At 38.2% G+C, this 23,619-nt stretch overlaps 1 protein-coding gene across 1 annotated transcript in view; it reads left to right on the top strand.

The window, feature by feature from the left end:
- The window catches only part of nr3c2 (nuclear receptor subfamily 3, group C, member 2), a 115,927-nt gene that overhangs the window by 59,792 nt on the left and 32,516 nt on the right, over positions 1 to 23,619 (top strand). Inside the window, exons 3-4 of the mRNA XM_027177755.2 lie at positions 3,514 to 3,641; positions 21,914 to 22,030. Of these exons, the coding sequence (XP_027033556.1) occupies positions 3,514 to 3,641; positions 21,914 to 22,030 (245 nt within the window). The remainder of the gene's footprint in view (positions 1 to 3,513; positions 3,642 to 21,913; positions 22,031 to 23,619) is intronic.

The following is a 23,619-nucleotide window of genomic DNA, read 5'->3' as shown; positions in this document are numbered from 1 at the left end:
CTCCTCCAGGGCTGGGGGTAAAATTCCTGCCTCCACCCTGCGTTCCCAGGGTGTGCATTTTCTTTGTGTGTTTCAGGGGTTTCTTCAGGGTTCTCTGGTTTCCTCCTTAAGTCCAAATACATGCTCAGTATGTAGACTCCTTCCATCAATGTTATAAATAAAGCAACTTATATAAATCCATGGATTTATTAGATACAGCTGCGATTTGCCTTCAACTGCTTTCTTTTTTTACTTAGGAAGGAATGTCATCTTTCTTTTCTCTCTCTCTCTCTCTCTCTCTCTCTCTCTCTCTCACACACAGACACACACACACTGTTTACGTTAAACGTTATGGAACATCCATAAACCAAATTAGTTCTTGTTCTCATTTATGTTGAAAAGTGCTGGAGATTCCTTGCATACATGTTAAACAAACATCTTCATAGAGCAAACTACAAAACCTACGCCATGTATTTGGTACGTTCTTAATCTGGTTTTCGTTGTGAACCGACCGTACAAGTCGTGGTGAATAAGGCTGTTACTATGGAAACAGTAACGTATTAGAAATGTAAACCAGTCAGTCGGCTAGGTTGTCCGAGCTGCTGTTCTAGGAAACGGATCAACACCGTCTGACCAATCAGAATCGAGACACCAAACTTTTTAACGTTGAGAGCGAAAAGCAGATTTGGAAGGACAATCTAACAATCGATCCCACAGTATGAATTTTATTTTTCGACCAATCAGAACTGAGATTCCCGCAGCGCTGTGGTAGGAAAAAGCATTAATCTTTTAATAAAGCTTTTGATTCCTAATAGCGGAGCTGCGGCAGAGGAATACAACACTCTCATTAGTCATTTCCTCGAGATGAGAGTTGATTAGCTTGCCGGCTCTGAGAGGGTGACTTTGAGCTCGGAGGCGATGCCACACTTCTGCGCGCTCACGCTATGTCAGGTTTCTCTGTCTGACTTAATCGGATTTCTGCCGAGTCAGCCCGACTATTTGAAGCGCACGCCTCGGGTTTTTTTTTCTTCTCCTTTTGACTGTTTTGATTGCATTTGGAGGGCACACGATGAAAACCTTCCTGTCACTTTTTCATTTTTTTTCTCTCTGTAGCTGTTTTGTTATTCTGTATTACTCTCCATGCGCCGGTCCCAAACAGCTGGTGGTTTGTCGTTTGTCATGGGCATAACTTGATTGTTGTAGAGCGGTGGGGTGCAGAGGGGAGAGGTGGGGCGCAGAGCGGAGCAGAGGGGTGCAGAGGGTCGCGGTGGGAGCCGTTGTTCAGTTCAGAGCTCGTCTCAGAGGAACACCTCATGATCTGGAGCAAAATGACGAAGCATACGTTGTGAGTCACTGACATATGCTGCACTCTTTTGGGTGCCGAGGAACAGTCGGAGAAAGACATTACATCCACATACACACACACACACACACACACACACACACTTCACAGCACACACTTTCTCCACGGGGGGATTCAAAGAGTATGCAATAAATAATAAATAAGCTGCTTACTTTGTTTGTCATCCTCGAGGTTAACCACAAAGCATCAGTTAAGTCAGTGTGGTTCAATCTACGATATTACTTCACACGTTGGTCAGTACAGCTGTCCACACTAATTGCCTGAATAAAGAAAACTGCTTTGCTTTTTCCACCGTAACTTTGTGTGGATTCATATTTCAATGTTTCACGTTTCAGTTAAGGTCAAACTCACAGTGCTTCAATCCATCATACGGTCAGCAGTCAGGAATTTTGCTGATATACAAAAATAATCCTAAACACTTCCTGTTTCCACACTGAAGATTAGTTTCCAATATTCCAATAACGGCATATCTCAAAGTTTTATTCAACGCAGCGATTTAATAGTTTTATTCATTAAATACAGTCAGGATTGGTAGCTGGAGTGCAGAAAAAGTGTTTATTTACACTGAGATAAATGAAACACAAAAGGCTGTCCGTGCAATCCAGTCATGTCAGAAAGACCCCTGACTCGGAAACTCGGAGCTCCCAGGAGCCTCCCACTCAGAATTACGACTTGATATGCATTTAACACGCACATACGATCTGTTCGGCAAGACACAAAGTCAGAATTGCAAGCAGATTTTTTTTCCATGATTTGAGTTTCCAAATTGTCAGTAAAATGCGAACATTTGTTCTCTTTTTAACAGGACAGACGAGCAAAAAAAATTTTTTATATTACTATATTACTAGATTTGATCTATTTATTTTTTCTTGTACAGCTAATTGTATTTTATTTTATTACTTGTATATATATATATATATATATATATATATATATATATATATATATATATATATATATATATATGGTGTGTGTGTGTGTGTGTGTGTGTATGTATATATATATATATATATATATATATATGTGTGTGTGTGTGTGTGTGTGTGTGTGTGTATGTATATATATTTTGGTGACCCATACTCAGAATTTGTTCTCTGCATTTAACCCATCCAAAGTGCACACACACAGCAGTGAACACACACACTGTGAACACACACCCGGAGCAGTGGGCAGCCATTTATGGGGGGTTTCAGTGCCTTGCTCTTGATCACCTCAGTCGTGGCCGCCCCGAGACTCAAAACCACAACCTTCGGGTTACAAGCCATTTTTTTTTTTTTACCTTTGAAGCTCATTTCAAACACTGTTCTATTTGAACCTAGTTTTAGAACCCAGACAGTGGTAAAACAAAAGTGGTACTGGGTGTGATTGTTTATTTGAGACAGTTAAAATTCAAATTAGAAATTTGATTTATAAATTTGTGAAAATGTCTGGGATCTTGCTTAAAATTCATCGCTCCATTGTGTCTGTATATTTGTATATCTGCAGTCCGATGTCATATATTTTTTTTTTCATTTCATTTCATATTCCATGGCCATTCAAGTTACGTTATAAATGTTGTTAGAAGGGCCACAATATTTAATTTGATTCCACGGACATAAAAAATATATTGAAAAAATAAATGTAAAATGTGGAAAGAGTGAAACCAAATGTATTTATATATTTATTATTTATGTGATGTTAATAGTGTGTCTTGTTTCACTGTATTAAAGCTTGCATTCACAGTAACAATGTTACACTATGAAGCCATTTTTTAAAAAACGTATTTATTTTTTAGTGTCTTCGCTAAACGTCACCAGAAAGAAATCACAAAGTGACAGACAACACTGTTATAAAGTCTCTGACACTGGAGACTCCTTACATCTACTAAACCTCTCCTGACAGAAATATTCACTAGCGCAATTCAGTATTTTGTCGTTGTTTATTTGCTGTCTTTGTGAACAAATTGTTACTATGGAGACAATAATTATTGTTAAACAAACAAGTGAATTAATAGGAAACTCATTCGTCGCATCAAATTTTTAGAAAATGAATGAACACTTTCTAGCCAATCACATGAGGTCACTGGTTTGTTCTGACTAAATTAAGTGTTTTGTGTTGTGTGTGTGTGTGTGTGTGTGTGTGTGTGTGTGTGTGTGTGTGTGTGTGTGTGTGTGTGTGTATTCTCATCACAGCGCTCCTTTAAGACACTCATCCTCCACGGCTAAAGTGTGTTTGGTGTGCGGGGACGAGGCGTCCGGGTGCCACTACGGCGTCGTCACCTGCGGCAGCTGCAAAGTCTTCTTCAAGAGAGCGGTGGAAGGTACGGCACTCGCATGCAGCCCGTTTTGCACTTAGCCGCTTTAATTTAGGACGTGATTATCTACGGTTTCTGGCAGGTTTTAGCGAGCCAGAAACTAGGATTATTTTAGCACGTTATGGGGATTTGTAGTAACGCTGCCAAGGTAGTGTTTACACATGAAACCAGGGTGGCATGAAGACGCAGCATCCAGTCTATAAACAACTCAGTGTCCATTAGCAGCAGCAGGTAATTAGCAAGTCTGTGGAGTCAAACGCAGGATGTTCCTGGTTTTATCCAATCGCCTGTTAGAAATCTGTCTCGGTAATATCTAATATCTGGTGGCTTAAATAAATACTTGGTCCAGAGGAGTTTTTTTTTTATTTTCTCCTAAACCATGGTTTTCTGTCTTTTGATCTTGATACTTGGATGCAAGTATTTTGAACAATAAAGACTTTTATTTTAGAACAATAAAGGCTTTTATTTTATTTAATAAATTTTTATTTTTAACTTATTGTTTAAAAAAAAACAAATCAGATGATTAAATCATTCATTTATCTACAGCTTTTGTGTGTGATGCAGAATCAAAGCGTCTTATCAAAACAGTAATAGTTGTGTTCATTATAGACGGTAAGGATAGGATACGAGTTGAGAAAATCGTTTATGTACAGCAAGATAAATTAACACAAAGTCTCTGAGTTCAGGTTATGTCGGAAACTCAGAGCTTGGGAAGGAAAATCCTGACTATCCCACTCATAATTCCGACTCGGTGCTGCCATTCAACTCGGATCTTTCCAAATTGCATGTGATCGGCACCACAATGTCGGAATTACGAGCAGGGATTCTATTCCCCTTTTTCCTGGATATTAAAATGCAGCAAAGCGACAAATCCAAACAAGCAGCCGGACTGGAATGTTTCCTCAGAACAATCCTAAGGAAATTCTTTAAATTCCTAACTGCAGTTTATTTTGTTTACCGTTAACATACAAAAAATGAAAAGGAAAACTTAGAAGAATAACCGCGCCTACAGTCGATCCCTGTCGGGATTCGAGATTTGATTTGTAACGTATAAAATTATATCCGGTAGCCAACTTGCAGTGAAATGAAAATCCCGGCATGAGCCTCTTTAGACTGTGGATAGAAATAATCGTGATTTAAAAATAGAATGAATAGAAATAAGAAGTATAATGTTAGATAAAGTAAGAGTACAGCATGTGCTCTCATTAAACTCGTATTATGAAGACGTTACGAGGAAAAATAAAGCATGGGAAGACATTTCTGTATATTTCTGTGGCACCTCTGGTGATTGTATGGAGCTTAGGAACGTACGTAGAAACGTAAGAAAGAAAAAAAAATTTAAAGGAACAAAAAATAAGCACACACACAAAAAAAATATCATTCAAAAAAATCCTGCTTATTTAAATCTTCCACTTTACCTCTTCTAAATGAACCGATTTAATTTTAATGTTTTATCTCATTAGCGCATGTAGATAAACATCCAAGGGGTATGCAAACTTTTGCACTCAGCTCTACAGTAAGTGTTAAGAGATTCAGTGAAGCGAGACAGCATTATATTCTGTAAGAGACAAGAACCTCAAACTAAACCAGAGAAAAATTGCCGGACCGTTCCAGTCTCCAGAGGAAATAAAACAAAAAAAAAACAAAAAAATGCTGAGTCAGCGTTCGGAGCAGCCCGATCTGCACAGAGCTCAAACTCACAGCCTGAGAGCAAAAGAGCTCGGAAAACTGTCTGAAACAAACTGCGGGGAAAAAAATAACATGTTTTCATAGACATAAACATTTCAAAGCGGTGATACCTACACAAAAATCTGTCCATGTTGAAAGTGCTTTATTATTTATTTATTTATTTATTTATCCGCTGGATTAATAATTCAGCACAGGTTGTGTCTCTCACACATCCTACTGTCTTGACACATTTACTTTAATTCTGCTTTCGTTTCTTATATTTTTTTCACCTGTAGCAAGTTTACGCTAGCAGAATTAGCTCTAAAAGCACAAAGGAGATGTTACAGTAGCTCGTCGTCGCAGTTCCCAGCTCCATGTGGACGTTTCACGTTTTGTCTTTTCAGTTTGTTTGTTTGTTTTTTTCGTGCTGTTGCCAGGTACCTGATCACGATCGCGGCTTTGGTGCACATTTCGGTGTTTTCCTCGCTCTTACACACCCACGTCGTCGTCGCAGGACGCAGGATTGTAAATGAGCTGATTAGCCGGATTATGTTAGTTCACTTCTTTTGTTTGCTGCATGGAATTAATAAGCGTCGTTCCAAATTAACAGGAGGACTCGTGATACATGGCCGAGCTTAGCGGAAAAACATAAAAAGGGTGCAGATATTATTTTCAACCGTTTATTTTTTTTAAAGACCTGATTCACTCACAGATGTGCGGTGTTAATGTAGAGCCTGTAGCTGATCCCATGCTAAGACTATTTCTCTTCCCTCCTGTTTCTATTTTAAGCATTGAGTTTAGCACTGCTTTAGGCTCTGTATCATGACTCGGCACAATCATGTAGGCCACGTTACATTACCACAGAGTTTAATCACACCAGATGTACTTTTAGCTGTAAAGAAACAAACATAAACCTCATAGATGCCTAAATCTGTCTCAGTAGGGATGATTCGAATCAAATGGCTTGATTATGATCCTTTGAATCTTTGAAAATGACTCTTTGAAAACGATTCTGAAAATGACTCTGAAAACGACTCTTCGAAAACGACGTTCTACCAGACGATCTATTTATTTGTCACAGCATTAGGAATAACGAATGCCTTACCAGGGCCTTTCACAATGCAATGCAAGCTCACTTTCCAAAAGTATGTGCACCCCTGAAAAACATGTATCTATATGTAATTCTTTTCCAAACTGTTGCCATCATATAGAATGTTGGATCATATAGAATAACTTAATATACTGTTAGAATTTCCATTCCCTGGAATTAAGAGGATCGAACATTGTTAAGTTCCAGCTTAACAATGCCCCTGTGCACAAAGTTAGATACGGTTAGAGTGAAACGTTTGGAGTGAAAGAACTCGAGTGTCCTGCACAGAGCAATGAATCTGACACTGATCTCACTAATCCAGTGGAAAACCTTCCCAGAAGAGCAGATTGGAGGTTAGAATATCAGCAGTGAGATGTTCAGAAAGCCCTGTGTGATGGTCATATGACCACCAATATTAAAACATAAACACTCCTGAACATTAAATACAACAACGACTTTATAAAATTTTCTTTGTTTTTATTTAAATAAAAAAAAAATGGCAAATTGCTATTGTCTCTCCAGCGTGGTAACCGCTGGGGGTGTCTTATCTTAACTCTCTGTCTGTAATTATCTTCATCTAACATCACAACCTACACACAGTTCTACACAAAGATGTCTAAAAGCCTAAGCCTTCGCCTCCTTTTCACCGAGGCACAGCTCTAACCTACAACTCTGCAAGCACTTTACTCCTGAGAGATAAGCCTGCACAACCTGGATTTTAGAACCCGCCTCCGAAGCCACCGGCAGCTCGTGGAAACATTGTGTTGTACCGTAACACAGCTAATACAGGTGCCCCTGTGTTGTGTAGTGCTGTGGGTGGACTTTAGGGTTATTCTGGTTGAAGTATTTCTTTAAGAGGAAGCGCCAAGCCCATCGCATGCTATAGTGTAGGAGGAGATATAGTTCAGTGTGTGTGTGTGTGTGTGTGTGTGTGTGTGTGTGTGTGTGTGTCTGTTTCCCTACCTTACCTGACCCCAGCCTAGTTACAGAAAGATAGAGCAAGAGAGAAAAAGGGAGAAAGAGAAAGAGAGAGAGAGAGAGAGAGAGCTAGGGGAGGAGTGTGAAGGAAACGAAGTGAGAGATGGGGGAAGGACGAACAGATGACAGAAATAGATAAGAGAAGGGTAAAAGAGAGGAGAACGGACGAGTGCGAGAGGCACAGTGCAGAACGAGGGATGTGGGGACGGCAGAGAAACAGCACAAGTGTTAATACAGCAGGGAAATAACACGGCACCGCACTTCGTTTGTGCCTGACGTGGCCTCATTCCATGGCAAAAGAGAGAGAGAGAGAGAAAGAGAACTAGCAACACAGAAAGAAAGAGCAAGAAAAAGAGAGAAAGTGAGAGAGAAAATGAGAACAAGAGAGAAAGAGAGAGAGAGAAGTAGGGAGATAGAGGAAAGCAAGAGAGAGCGCAAGACATTCTTTTTCTCCCTTGCTAGATTTCTCTGTCTTTCTCTCTCTATCTCTCTCTCTCGCTCTCTCTCTCTCTCTGTCACTTTTCTCTAGCAAGGGGAAGAGAGAAAAACGAGAGAGAGAGAGAGAGAGAGAGAGAGAGAGAGAGAGAGAGAGAGAGAGAAATCTAGCAGGGGAGAAAGAGGGAGCAAAAGAATGAGAAAGGGAGAGAGAGAAAAACAAGAGACAGAAATAGAGAAATCAAGACAGAAATAGAGAAAGAGAGAGAGACAGAGACGGAGAGCACGAGAAAAAGGAACAGTAAGAGAGAGAGAGAGAGAGAGAGAGAGAGAGAGAGAGAGAGAGAGAGATCTTTTGCTGCCCCAGAGGCAAATGCTCCTCTCCTCATTAAGCACTTCTGGCCCAGACACAGTGGAAAAGCAGACATTGAAAAAGATCTGTTCCTTTTTGTTTATGTACATTTAATGCAATTACACCCAGGGGAGGAAATAGCAGCTTTCTGAATCTCTACCTGGAGAGAATAAGATGCAGTGGTTCGACTGCTGAGTAAGATTATTCAAATGACTCAAAGTTTTGAGCACTTGCAAATGTTAAAAAGCTGAAAAGGGAAAGGGGGGAATTAGATAGCTAGTTTGTACGTCAGCTGTGCTATTCAGAAGCCTGTGTTATGGCGTTATGGAGAGAAACAAATTTTTCACGTCATCATGTTATTAATAACTTCATTGTATCCGCTGTGTGGCATTACAGGCAGCTATGTGGCATTACCGACAGCTCCATATGATCTAGGTTAGGACACAGACAGGTCAATGCTGTCAGTTCCAGTGTTTCTGTCATTGCGCAGAGCTCAGTGCTGTCAGTCTTCTAAAGACATCTCAGTTATGGGCGAGTGCATGACATTGCTGTTATGACATGGTGGAAATAATGGGTTTCTTCACGTTTAATTGTTGTCGTTATGGGCAGCTGGACGTTATGGCATGTTAGCTGGGGCACTGTGGTTAGCTTTTTGTATTCCATGCTATTGACTTATGGATAGGTCTATGTCATCCATGTTATGTCATTATTTTTTAGGTCATTGTGTTCAGCACTGTGTCATCCATGTTGTCATTGTGTTCAGCTGTGTGTCAGTCAGGTTATATCATTGTGATCAGGTCTGTGTCATCCATGTTATGTCATTGTGTTCAGCTTAGTGTCCTTCACATTATGTCATTGTGATCAGCTGTGTCAGTCAGGTTATATCATTGTGATCAGGTCTGTGTCACCACATTATGTCATTGTCGTCAGCTAACTGTCATTCATGTCATTGTGTTCAGCTCTGTGTCAGTCAGGTTATATCATTGTGATAAGGTCTGTGTCATCCACGTTATGTCATTGTCTTCAGCTTAGTGTCATTCATGTAATGTTATTGTGTTCAGGTCTGTGTCATCCACGTTAAGTCATTGTCTTCAGCTTAGTGTCATTCACGTTATGTCTTTGTGATCAGGTCTGTGTCATCTACATTATGTCATTGTCTTCAGCTTAGTTTCATTCATGTCATTGTGTTCAGCTCTGTGTCATCCATGTTATGTCATTGTGTTCCAGCTCTGTCATTCACGTTATGTCATTGTCTTCAGCATAGTGTCATTCACGTTGTCATTGTGTTCAGCTCTGTGTCATCCACGTTATGCCATTGTGTTCAGCTCTGTGTCATCCATGTTGTCACTGTGTTCACTTCTGTGTCATCCACGTTAGGCCATTGTGTTCAGCTCTGTGTCATCCATGTTGTCATTGTGTTCAGCTCTGTGTCATCCATGTTATGTCATTGTATTCAACTCTGTGTCATCCATGTTATGTCATTGTATTCAGCTCTGTCATTCATGTTATGTCATTGTCTTAGGCCTGTGTCATCCATGTTGTCATTACGTTTTTCATGGTGTCATGCTTAGCACTATGTCATCCATGTTACGAGGTTATGCTTATCACCATGTCATCTCTGTTACTGCATTGTGCTTAGCTTTATTTCAACCAAGCTATAGGGTTATGCTTATGTCATCAATATGTCATCCTTGTCAAACCATTATATGCTCTGCAATGTCACCCACGAACAGTGCATTAATCTGAGCACTATATCCTCCATGCCATTGCATTATCTCATCCATGTTCCAGAGCTATGCTTTACTCTTTGTCTTCCATGTTATTCCGTATCATATCCCATGTCATTAACGTCATGGCATTATTACTAAGTGCCACATTAATTACATTATGGGTTTGTGGAGAGATTTTTTAATGTTGTATGTGTTTAACCAAACTCTCCACAATTCAACCCCTAGTGGGGTTTGTTGCTAGTACACTACTGCGTGTGTGTGTGTGTGTGTGTGTGTGTGTGTGTGTGTGTGTGTGTGTGTGTGTGTGTGTGTGTGTGTGTGTGTGTGTGATGTTCGTGATTTAGTGAAGTGTATACTGAATGGTCTTTCTGTGCTGATGTTCAGCTGTGGACCAAAATAGCATCCGTTCCTTCATAATGACAAAGCTTTATGGAATTTGGCTGCTGCTGTAGACAAGGCCTTTCAAATGGAGCAAGCTTGAGCTGTAGGGCTTTAGCTCTTATTAGGATTTATTAAGTGAACAGAGAAGGAAATGTCAGAAAATTTTGTACGTTTTAGTTTACAAATCACTATCCGGTCAAGCATGTGGTCAACTTTGGGGTTATAGTTAGTGTTAGTATAAATTTGGGTGCAGTTTAAGGATAGGGCATGTGTGTGTGTATGTGTGTGTGTGTGTGTGTGTGTGTGTGTGTGTGTGTGTGTGTGTGTTTTGTCACATGGTGGTACACGGCAAGAACTTCACATAAGAATAAGTCAAAGCCACCGAGCCTTTTCGCAGTTTCTCTGGCATCGACATGCTTTCGATTCTTCGGCTGGCTCCATCTCTAGCCCAGCTCCCTAACCACAGATAGGCAGTTTGTTGATACACTCCAGCTTGGCCCTGTAAATATCTCCATATAGATTTTCCTTTTTTTTTAAGTGCTTGATGCATGCATATTATCGAAAATCTTATCGCCAGCTTGGCACAGTGCCGCACTTAATGATATTTAATGTCAGTTTTAGTGAGTGGTTGTTCAAAAAGTTTTACTGAGTGTGCAGTGTGCAGTGGCAGCAAGAAAACCCTGTGTTACCGGAGGTGTGGTAGAGCTGACACATAGCCAGGGAAAGGTAACCAAAATACTGATGGAAATCACTCTGCTCCAGCCGAGTCATTTAAGGACAAAGGCTTCTCTATTTCAGCATGACAGGCAGATTTTGCTACCAATCAAGCACCGGGATTTTTGTTAAACGAAAGATTTGCAGGAACGGATATGTTCCAAAAAAAGTTTATTTAATGTTAAAGATCTACCTGCTTTTTAATCAAATAATAATAGTACCTTTTATGACCTCATGGAATGCCCCCTGTATCGCATCACTCGTTTCTTTCCCAATATCCACGGGCTGTTGCTACAGTATGATTGGCACAAATATAAAGAAGGTAAAGATGACGTGTAATACGACACGCATCACAAGCAAACCTATCCTCGGTTGACCTCTGCATGTTCGCTTTCAACGCCGGCGCTTTAAATATCTGCCATCTCTTCCTCCTTCTGGGTGATGATGCCTTTGTTCTTTGACACTGATGCAAAATGCACGAGCGCTCCGTGGGTACGACGTTTGCGGCTAAGCAAATGGCGCAGGAGAGTATCTGATCTTGCGGATCTGCGCTTTCACAGTTAATACGTTTTCTGGGACGTGGGCAGGCCGCCTTGACGTGTTTATAGTGTTGATAAAATGGCCTTTGTCTGGGCTTGTTGATAGACTGTCCTGAAGCCATATCATTCCATCTGAGTAACCACAGCAACCCATTTCGGGATATCGAGCTGGAAAATCAAGGCCAGTTATAGTGAGAAGGAGCCGTCTGTGAGGGAGCAGCTGATTTTATTTTCGACTCAGCACTGTGTCCACATGCATTTAAAAGTTGGTTATCCTGCTAAAGTGGCGTTTTACAACATGAAAGTTTACCACCGCCGGATCATTTTCAGTCTGTTGATTCTATAGATGAAAATACATACCCCCCCTCCCATTAAATAAAAACATATAGATTGCTGTTCAAAGACAGGGCAACATTAAATCTATAAAAACCGCCATGAAATAATTAATCCTACTGTATAAACCATTCTAAAAAGCCCTGGAAAGGCCAAGAAAACATTTTTAATTTTTTTATCTTAACTGGAGGAAGTATATTTCCAGAGGACTGAATTTTTTTTTTTTTAACCTCAAATTCTAAACTTTATGCTTTCTGGCACTGTCAGAGATAAAAGGTGCAATTTTAAGGGTGAGTAATAAGGGTGGAAGCTTGAATGCTTAAAAACCACTTTGGAAATTACCTGCATGTTCATCATCAGCATGACTAGGATTATAAATAGTGATGGGGCAGTGATGGTTTAAGTGGTTAAGGCTCTGAGTTGAGGATCAGAGGATCAGAGATCAAGCCCCAACACTGCAAAGCTGCCAATGCCAAGACCCTTAACCTTTTCTGTTCCAGGGGCTCTGACCCCAGCCTCCAAAGTTGGGTTATCAAACATGAGATTTAAGGGAAGTTGGATTACACCCAGAACTCAAAGTGTTGCTGCTGTAATCATAAAGACTCTCTAGTGATTATCACAGAACTTGAGGTATATTTACTATATAGTTTCTTATAGACGTTATAAGTTATTCAGTAGTTGGGTGACAGTTGAACACGTACTGTACAGTAGGATGGACTTTGAGTCTCAGTTGCACGTAATTATAACTTTTAGGAACTTTTGTGGGAACCAGACATTTTTATAGGCGATATCGGTTTGTGTCAAGTCAAGTCAAGAAGCTTTTATCGTCGTTGTAACCATACAGCTGGTACGGTACACAGTAACATACTGTAAAACTGTGTTCCTCCAGAAACAGGCTGAACTTAATACTACATTAAAAACACAACAACTAACATGTCCAGTATTAAAGAGGCAGTATTATGTTTAGGTACAGTGGCTAGCAAGTTTGTGTCACACCTCAATGGTCTATAGATGGAGTCTGCAAATTCTCCTCATACTTTAGTCAATTCGTTAAGCTTTTATTCAGTCATTTCCACCGTATATAGCTGATGCAGTATATAGTGAAATGAAACAACATTCCTCCTGGACCATGGTGCTACATAAAACTATAGTTTCAGGGGTTTCCTTCCTTCTGTTTTTTTTTTTCCTAGTAGAAAAACATGCATTGGAGGTTAATTTGTTTTTCCAAATTGTCCTTACTGTGTGAGTGTGTGTAAGATTGTACCCTGAGATGGTGTTGGCACGCTGTCTAGGCTCCCTGTGACCCCATGTACCCTCTTTTCTGCTGCAAATACAATTAAATAAATAACACATTGCTGGTTGAGGTCAGTATTGAGAGCAAAAATATGACACTAGTAATTAAGTCATCGAATGCATTTTATGCAAAATATTGTACATTAAATAAATAAATTTATTTCTAAATATAATTCATGAAATAAATATATTTCTCATAAAAAAATTTAGTTAAATAAATACATTTATTTTTATATATAATTTATGAAATAAATATTTTTATGAAAAAAAAATACAATGAATTAAATAAATACATTTCTTTTTTAAATATATTTCATGAAATAAATATATTTATTTAAAAAAAAACAATTCATTAAAGAAATATATTTCTTTTGAAATATAATTCATTAAATCAATATATTTATTAAAAAAACAATTAATGAAAGAAATACATTTAATCGATTTGATCAAATCTACTTAACATAACCAGCAAAATAAAAAAATAAAAATTGGCATTCATGCCAATTAAAAGCAAACAATTTCGTGACCTCAGTTTAGCATCATGGGTTGTGTTGACTTAGTTAAAGTTGTGTGTGTTATGTGTTACACAATCTTCAGTGCTCATATTGAACAGGCTTTTTCTTCTCTACTTGTGTATCGTAATGATTTAGGATTTCATTCTCATCTGTTGTTACCCAAAAGATGACAGGATTTCTTTAGAGTCTGAAGCTTTCTCCATCATTAGAGATGTATGGGAAATCAGTAAAGGGAAAATGTGATGATGTCTGTTGATGAAAGTGCTATACAAATAACACGAAAAACCGCTGACGTAAATTGAAACTAGCAAAATGAGCCAAGTGGAGAAAAACTTCTAGGTTCTTCTGAAATATTTCTTCAGGAAATTTCTAGCATCCCAAATAACAGAAATGTCCTGTAGACTCATGACGAGTGAAAGATTGAAATAAACTAGTCTAAAATGAGCAAAGTAGAGTGAAATGGTGTCGAGTTTGTAATTCAGTGGCTTTTAAGTGCTTGTGAATGCTTATTCTGTTCAAAGAGGCTTCATGTGAAAGTCGTTACGGAGCCATCATGGGAGCCTCCGCCACTCGGTCCAGCAACAACATCGATTAGAGTGAGACGCCATGACTCAGCTGGAAGTGTACTGAATGGATCTAGCATATGTGGTCGAGGAAATAATTTCACATGCCCTCGCAGTCCAGCTGCTGCGTTGTCATGTCAATGTGCCACGCCGCCGCTAATGGCTAACGCTAATCCCGGGAGAGCGCCCTGCTTGCCAATTAAAATCTAGGTCAGAAATACAGCACCGCTAGCATGAAAACAGTCCTGAAGCACTAACTTTGACGATGAAAAAATGGTGTCCCATAAGAACCTTGTACATTAGATTTGTCACATGAAGACCTTTCGGTTCATTGTAATTAGCTATTTGACTTGGCTAACGTGTCCTAGCTGCTAACTTACTAGGATAACTTTTGCTAGCTAACGGACATTAACTGCTAGCTAACTTGGCTGTTTGACTTTTGGTTAGCTAAGTTGCGGAGGATGCTAATAGGTAGCTAACCATTGGTTTTTATTGTTGTTTGTCTTTTTTTATGTGTTTTTTATTTTTTTCATTTTACTTTGATTCCCTTAGGATTAAAAGACCTAAACAAAATCTTAAAAAATATAAAGAATTAAAGTTTAATTAAATAAGTCATTAATAAGTCAGAGGAAAATTATTTGGATTTTTTTCACTATGAATAAATCCCAAGCTGGTTAGAACTCGATCGGTGTGTTTGTACATGGTTTAAAGTGTGTATATGCACACGTGTGTGTTTCCTGCCTGTAGAAGATGGAGGGTGAGCTGTTACGGAGCAGGCTATGGTGGAAATAAACGTGAGGTTGTGAGGAGTGATGTGTGATGAAGCACGGTGCTCTGCAGTGCTGGGGGTCTCCCATGGGGATCTCTGATTAATGTCAGAGCTGACAGGCTGAGTTGTGCACCTGAGTGTGTCCCTTCGTGCAATGACATAACCAGCTAAAAGTATCCGCTGACTCCACACACACACACACACACACACACACACACACACACACACACACACACATGCACACACACATGCACACACACACACACACACACACACACACACACATGCACACACACATGCACACACACATGCACACACACACACACACACACACACACATGCACACACACATGCACACACACATGCACACACACACACACACACACACACACACACACACACACACACACACACACACACACACACACATGCACACACACATGCACACACACACACACACACACACACACACACACACACACACACACACACACACACACACACACACACACACACATGCACACACACATGCACACACACATGCACACACAAAAGCTAGTCAGATAGATGGAACACGGCAGAAGCCATGCAACAGATAATAAATGAGTGATTTTTGTGATAAATAAGGTATAAAGTGACCTGGTGTGTGTTTGTGTGTGTGTGTGTGTGTGTGTGTGTGTGTGTGTGTGTGTGTGTGTGTGTGTGTGTGTGTGTTTATGACCCTCAGTGATTTTGTTAAAAGGGTGGAGTTTTGTGGAACAAATACCTCAGTAGAATAATTTTGTGTACTCTCGTGTGTTACTGCGACGTCCAATCAAATCGGCTCTTTTCTAAGGTGTGACATTATTTTCAGTATTTTAGCATTCAGGACATGAAACACTTCACAGGAATGAACCACTCTGAGGCACATGTGGTTATGGGACAATAATCAACAACCCGGGTGATGTGAGGAAGACGAGTTGAATGGTTTCAAATAATAATAATAATAATAATAATAATAATAATAATAATAATAATAATAATAATATAATATTCTGAAGTGCTTTGCTCCTCTTATACTACACCAGGCTGTGTGTAAAGTTTTATTTAATAAAGAATGAAACATTGTACTTTTTATCCATTTTTACATTTGATGGTGTAGAATATCTATAGAAATTCTCTCTCTGTCTCTCTCTCTCTCTGTCTCTCTCTCGCTCTTTCTCTCTCTCTCTCTCGCTCTTTCTCAATTTCAATTTAAACAAGTTTTGTTGACATGCCCAAACAACAAGCGTTATTGACATGACCATATGCACGTACAGTATTGCCAAAGTATTAAGGCAAAGTAAATAACAACTCTTTTTAATAAATTAATAAATATTATTCAGAACATAGGAGAACATGTGTGTGTGTGTGTGTGTGTGTGTGTGTGTGTGTGTGTGTGTGTGTGTGTGTGTGTGTGTGTGTGTATCTACACAGTATCTATAGCAACACTCTAACCTTTCCTAAGCTAGTATCGCCTAACAAACTAGCTTAGCTTGCATTCTACTGTAGCTCTTGTCTTTATCAGTCGAGTTCTGAAGATAACAAGCTTGTTTGTTTTACGTGTAGTTTTGGAGTGAAAGTTTTGAAAAAAAATGCATGAAAAATTGACCTGACATTCTGTATGCGGCAACAGTTAGAAGCAAGACGTCACATCATGCGATTTCTATCAAGTGGATTGACCCAAAAATGTGTACAACATTCTGTTATGTTTATATCATATTCCCACACTAACTAATACCCTTATTAACAAAACTTGCGATCTGATTGGTCTGGACATAAGACAGGTAAATCAAAGTAATAAAGTTTCTAAGGTATGGAAATAGTAAGAGGCAGTAAAGTGAAGATATGTTTATATATATATATATATAAAAATAAGTGCAGCCTGTCATGAATATTGTGCATGTGGCATGTATTTAAATTTACGCATATATCTTCCAAAGGCACAAACTTCCTCTTCCCTCACTATGTTTTACGCACCCAGGGGCACACACAGTAAACACACAACGTATTTGCATTAACTTCTTTAGGGCAATGATTGACAGGATTCGTGGGAGAAGCTCAGCACACAGGGTGAAGAGATGTGCAAACGGATTTCAGGTCTGATCTGCATCAGTGTTGGAGCGATGGAAAAAGGTGGGGGAGGTTACATGGTGGAGGACAAGCAGGAGAAGGGGAGGTGAGGATGGTGGAGGGGGGTAGTGTTGTATTTCCTGTGTCGCAGTTTACTGTTTTTTAGAGCAAGAAAAATGGGCTTATGTAACGAGTCACATGACCGAGCCAGAAATAGTGGTGGAGCTACAGCTGCCTTTGCTCTTCCAAACAGATCCCGGGCTTTTTTGGCAGCCTCAACTCGCACACGTTCCTCTTCGCCAAAAAAACCCGAGCGTCACAGAGAGACCCGGGCTGAGTGCAGATTTATAGGAAGTTAGATTTGAGGAGAGGAACTAAGCAGGCGCTCTGAGTGCAGGAGAGAAGGAGAGGTGGAGGGAGAGGGATCTAGTGGGAAGCAGGAAAGAGCAAGAGAGAGAGAGGAAGAACGTGTGACACACACACACTCACTCAGAGCCGTGTGTAACCTTGCAGCACGGCTTGAGGCCGGGAAAGCAGCATGAGGGAGGTTTAAAGCGCGCACACACATATACACATATACACACACACACACACACACACACACACACACACACACACACTCGGACACTTGCACGTGTGCACACACTTACATAATTGGGGAATGGAGAGGATTTACAGTGAGATAATGCAGCGTCACACACTCTTTCCTGAAACACTCTTTCTAAGACTTTCACCTTAAATTAGTTCCATTTACTTATACTTTAATCTAGATTTATGGATAAAAATGAAAAAAGATTCCTAGATACTAACCTCATTTATCTCTCATGTACCACTTTAAGTGAAATTAATATACTGCATATACGGTATATACATATGCATATATATATATATATATATATATATATATATATATATATATATATATATATATATATATATATATATATATACTGTATATGTATAAACTGTTGTCATGTGAGGAAGCCTACTTTAACTTTTAAGATTTATTTTCATCACAGTGTATGACTATTAGTTCTAATTATAGCTTATCTACAATTGTACATTTTCTTTATCATATCGAGGCGATTGGTTAAAAGTCATAACATGGCTTCATCAGAAATCTCATACTGTGACAGTACCTGCTGCATTCGATTCAGTGGCTACTGCATTTGATTCTTTATTTACTGCATTTGATTCACTGTCCTCTGATTTGATTCTTTACTTACTGCAGTCGATTCAGTACTGTAGCTAATGCTGTTAATTACCTACCGCATTTGATTCAGTACCTACTGCATTTGATTCATGACCTTTTTATATCATATTCCCGCACTAACTAATTCCCTTATTAACAAAACCGGTTATGACTTGCGATCTGATTGGTCTGGATATAAGAAAGGTAAACCAAAGTAATAAAGTTTCTATGGTAATGAGATAATAAGAAATTTGATTCAGTACCTACTAATGCTTATTGATTTGATTCTTTACTTACCGCAGTCGATTCACTAGTCACTGCCATTGAATCAGTACTAATTGCAGTTGATTTAGTACCTATTGCATTTGATTCTTTACCTACTGCAGTCGATTCACTAGTTACTGCCATTGATTCAGTACGAATTGCAGTTGATTTAGTACCTATTGCATTTGATTCTTTACCTACCGCAGTCGATTCCTTTAGCAACTACCTGCTACATTCGATTCACTGTCTACTGATTTGATTCTTTTCTTACTGCATTCGATTCAGTAGCTACTGCGATTGATTCTTTACCTACTGCATTCAATTTACTACATACTTCAATACCTACAGTATGTACTGATCAGTAAATTTAGTACCTATTGCATTTGATTCTTTACTTACTGCAGTCGATTCCTTTAGCAACTACAGTACCTGCTACATTCGATTCACTGCCTACTGATTTGATTCTTTACTTACTGCATTCGATTCAGTAGCTACTGCGTTTGATTCTTTACCTACTGCATTCAATTTACTACCTACTTCATTACCTACAGTACGTACTGATCAGTAAATGTGTGTAATATGAATACAATCTGGACACACGACATCTACTGTACCATGTTGGCATCATCCTCCAAAAACCATCATTTTTTTCCTTGTTTAAACCTTCAACAGATTAACAGTTAGCTCATGTGTTGTTAAACAAGTATAACTTAACCACAAGAAACAACGTTTAATACCTACAGCACTTTCACTCAGCTCTTCCATGCCAGTCCCATTGCATTATGGGATAGCAGAGTATGCACTTTTTCCATATAGCAAGGAGGAGAAGAAGCAGTAGTTCATTCAGTTATTTTTCACCTAATGTTTTGTGAATACTCAGAATCCAGACACACCGCTCCTTAGGCGTACTGCTTTTCAGTAACTTTATACTAGGGTAGATCTGATAGACCTGGCTTTCCCTAAAAACGGCTGGACTTCCTGTAATACAACTACTGTGTTAAGTGATACACACTTCCCTGTTTATATTTCAACCAGGGAACCATCTCACTGAAGTAGGTGTGTTTTAATAATGCATTTTTTTATATAGTGGCAAAATTTGTGGCCAACCTTAAAGCATAATATCACATATATACACTTGGGAGCATGTGGTTACAGGAAATTAATATAAAATGGGATGTGATAAAGTGTATTATTTTCTTAGAACAGCACATCACAAAGGGTTTTATTCCTCTTATAACACAACAATTATTATTATTATTATTATTATTAGTAGTAGTAGTAGTAGTAGTAGTATTAATAATAATAATAATAATAATAATAATAATAATAATAATAATAATAATAATAATAATTTTATTATTATTATTATTATTATTATTATTATTATTATTATTATTATACATTTTATTTGTTAATTGCACGTAAGTATCACAGAAGTGTAGAATTGTCCGATGCCTTAAAAAAGATTAAGTCCTAATTTACAACGCGCTTTTACGTGACTGACCTCGTAAATTATAACACGTCGCTTTTTATCTGTTTAGAGTTACACGTACTGATGCGGAACGGTCACAAAACAGGTTTGTTCAGCACTTTAGCAGCACTTGTTTCCTTAGCAACATCTCTTTTTTCTAGTTCTGAGGACAAAAGAGAAGTTTGTAAGACAAAAGAGAACCCGTAGAGCAGAAACTCATCTGTCTTTCCACTCTCTGTCTTTTAGAAAGCACTGACACTGGAGACTCCATACGAAATGATAAATAAGCAGAGGGACATTAGGAGTCACTAAGCAGTGTTCTCTTGATTTGGCGATTTTCAGTCTTGTCCATGATAATATAATGTTGAAAGTAATGATGTAAACATATATGTGAAATATGGAGGAAAGGTTTTATTATTTTATTATTTATTACTATTATTTGTAAGTGTGTATATATATGTACATATATACACAGTACTGTGCAAAAGTTTTAGGCATGTGTGGAAAAAATGCTGTAAACAAAGAATGCTTTCAGAAAATAAATTAACGAGTGTTTATTTCTGTCAATTTACAATGCAAAGTGAGCAAACAAAAGAAAAATCTAAATCAAATCAATATTTGGTGTTACTACCTTTTGCCTTCAAATCAGCAAGAAGTGATGGCACGGCCCCCACGTATGACAAAGCCGACATCCACAGAAGATCTGTGGTTAGTTCTCCAAGATGTTTGGAACAACCTACCAGCCGAGTTCCTTCAAAAACTGTGTGCAAGTGTACCTAGAAGAATTGCTGCTGTTTTGAAGGCAAAGGGTGGTCACACCAAATATTGATTCAATTTAGATTTCTCTTTTGTTCATTCACTGCATTTTGTTCATTTATGAAAACACTGTCCCTACCGTGAAACATGGAGGAGGCTCTGTTATGTTCTGGGGCTGCTTTGCTGCATCTGGCACAGGGTGTCTTGAATCTGTGCAGGGTATAATGAAATCTGAAGACTATCAAGGGATTCTAGAGGGAAATTTGCTGGCCAGTGTCGGAAAGCTTGGTCTCAGTCGCAGGTCATGGTTCTTGCAACAGAACAATCACCCAAAGCAGCTAAGAGGAAAACATTGGACTATTCTAAAGTGGCCTTCTATGAGCCCTGACCTCAATCCTATTGAGCATCTTTGGAAGGAGCTGAAACATGCTGTCTGGAAAAAACACCCTTCAAACCGGAAACAACTGGAGCAGTTTGCTCATGAGGAGTGGGCCAAAATACCTGCTGAGAGGTGCAGAAGTCTCATTGACAGTTACAAGAATCGTCTGATTGCGGCGATTGCCTCAAAAGGTTGTGCGACAAAATATTAAGTTAGAGGTACCATCATTTTTGTCTAGGCCTGTTCCATGAGTTTATTTTTTAAATAATTCCATTGAAGCATGGTTGAAAAGCAATGTCTGACTTTTACTGGTTAACGTTCATAGAATTTTTATTTATTATTACTTTTGTCAGATTAAAGTTTTTTCTGTGACCATTGGGAGGTTTTCTTTCATTGACCGAAGGGTACCAACAATTTTGTCAACGTGTGTAAATGTTTAACACTTCCATTTTTGAAAGCATTCTTTGTTTACAGCATTTTTTCCACACCTGCCCATAACTTTTGTACTTTATCTATCTATCTATCTATCTATCTATCTATCTATCTATCTATCTATCTATCTATCTATCTATCTATCTATCTATCTATCTATCTATCTATCATGTTATGACATAATTAGTTTCTTACACAGGAACTAAAAAATACACAATAGACACAGTAATACATACAAATAAGTTTGTCTCCAGCCAAAGCAATCTTTTAATATGCATGATTGAAATGGTAAAGATTTTGAACTCCTCTCTTCCTCACTGTGTCTGTCCATAGGTCAGCACAACTACCTGTGCGCTGGAAGGAACGACTGCATCATCGACAAAATCCGACGGAAGAACTGTCCGGCTTGCCGGGTACGGAAGTGTCTGCAGGCAGGGATGAATCTCGGAGGTAATCTCCAGCAACAATCAGCACACAATACACTATATAGCAAACAGTCCCTCTGTAAGAAACTTCAATTTTCACACGTTTGCTCTGTTATTAGAAAAGTCACATTGCACAGAGTCAACAAGCGAAATATATTTCTGCACAGGCAGCAATTAAACGGAAGGATCGCTTACAAACGACTCGGACTGCGGCCCTGTTCAGTGATTGCTCTGTACATAAACAGAAGCTTTTATGGAAAGGAAAATGAAGTGACGGTAATGTTTTGTTAACTCTGAGGTCACCCGGTTCACATCATGATAGACGCTTGCTCACGTGCATACATCTCAAGATGGCGGAAATTTTTTTTTTAAAAAGTATGCTTAAAAATAAAAAGGGAGAAATTACTTTTTAAAGATTTCATTCTGAATGCAGGACAGGAGCACTGTGAACATCAATGTGTGATAAAGCTTTTGTTTCTTTCACTACAACACATAGATATTCAACAATAGGATCAAAGCGTGATGCTCAAATTTGTCAAAAAATTGCACTTAGCTAGCGAGCGTTTAGATTTCTTTAAGCACACAGACTGTGATCTAAGATACTATAGATTGGCACCTAAGAGAGTGTAAATTAAGACTTAAAAAATAGATTTGTACCTACGATGTCATATAATTTTACCATATAATTCAGACCTAAGAATCTATAGATTCATACCAAATACCAAAAATTTGTACCCAAGATACTATAGATTCATTCCTAAGTTAGTATAAGTTTGTATTTAAGATATTCTAAATTCAAACATATTATACTATAGTATTATACTAAAAATTAATACCAAAGACTCTACATATTCATACCCAATACTATAGATTCGTATCTGAGAGTATAAATTCGTACCTAAGATACTGTAGATTTGTACCTACGATACCATGTAATTTTGTACCTAAGATGGTATAAATGTGTACCTAAGACACTGTCGATTCTAAGTTCATTTTAATTTGGACTTTGTATACTATACTATAGTACTATATTTTAAATTCTTACAAAAGTCACTATAGATTTATACCTGATACTACTGATTCATTCCTAAGAGAGTAAAAATTTGTACCTAAAATACTACAGATTTTTACCAAAGATACCATTTCTTTTCAACCCTAAGCTAGTATAGGTTTGTACTTAAGAAAAGCTAAATTCATACATACTGTATTATGCTATATTACTATACTACAGATTAATTCCTGAGAGTATAAATTTGTACTTGATATACTTTAGATTTGTACCAAAGATAATGTATAATTTTGTATCTAAGATAATATAAATTCATACCTAAGACACTATAGATATATACCTAAGATATTATAAATGACTTAGAATTCTACTGTAATCAGCAATGCTAAACATTTCAAACATAAACAGGCACATTTCTATTGTTCAGATCAATGTTAAGATAAGATAATCCTTTATTCATCCTACAGTGGGGAAATTTGCAAGTTAATGAAAGTTAAAATAGACATAATGAAACATAAAATAGACAAATACTGATGGGTTTCATGTATCAGGCTTAATAAATTTGTATGTAAATGTTTTCATAGGCTACATTGAATTAATAAAAA

This window comes from Tachysurus fulvidraco, chromosome 4, assembly GCF_022655615.1.
Source record: "Tachysurus fulvidraco isolate hzauxx_2018 chromosome 4, HZAU_PFXX_2.0, whole genome shotgun sequence".
NCBI classification, from domain to species: domain Eukaryota; kingdom Metazoa; phylum Chordata; class Actinopteri; order Siluriformes; family Bagridae; genus Tachysurus; species Tachysurus fulvidraco.
The sequence above is the reverse complement of the archived record's forward strand: the minus strand, read 5'-3'. Positions and strand labels throughout refer to the sequence as shown.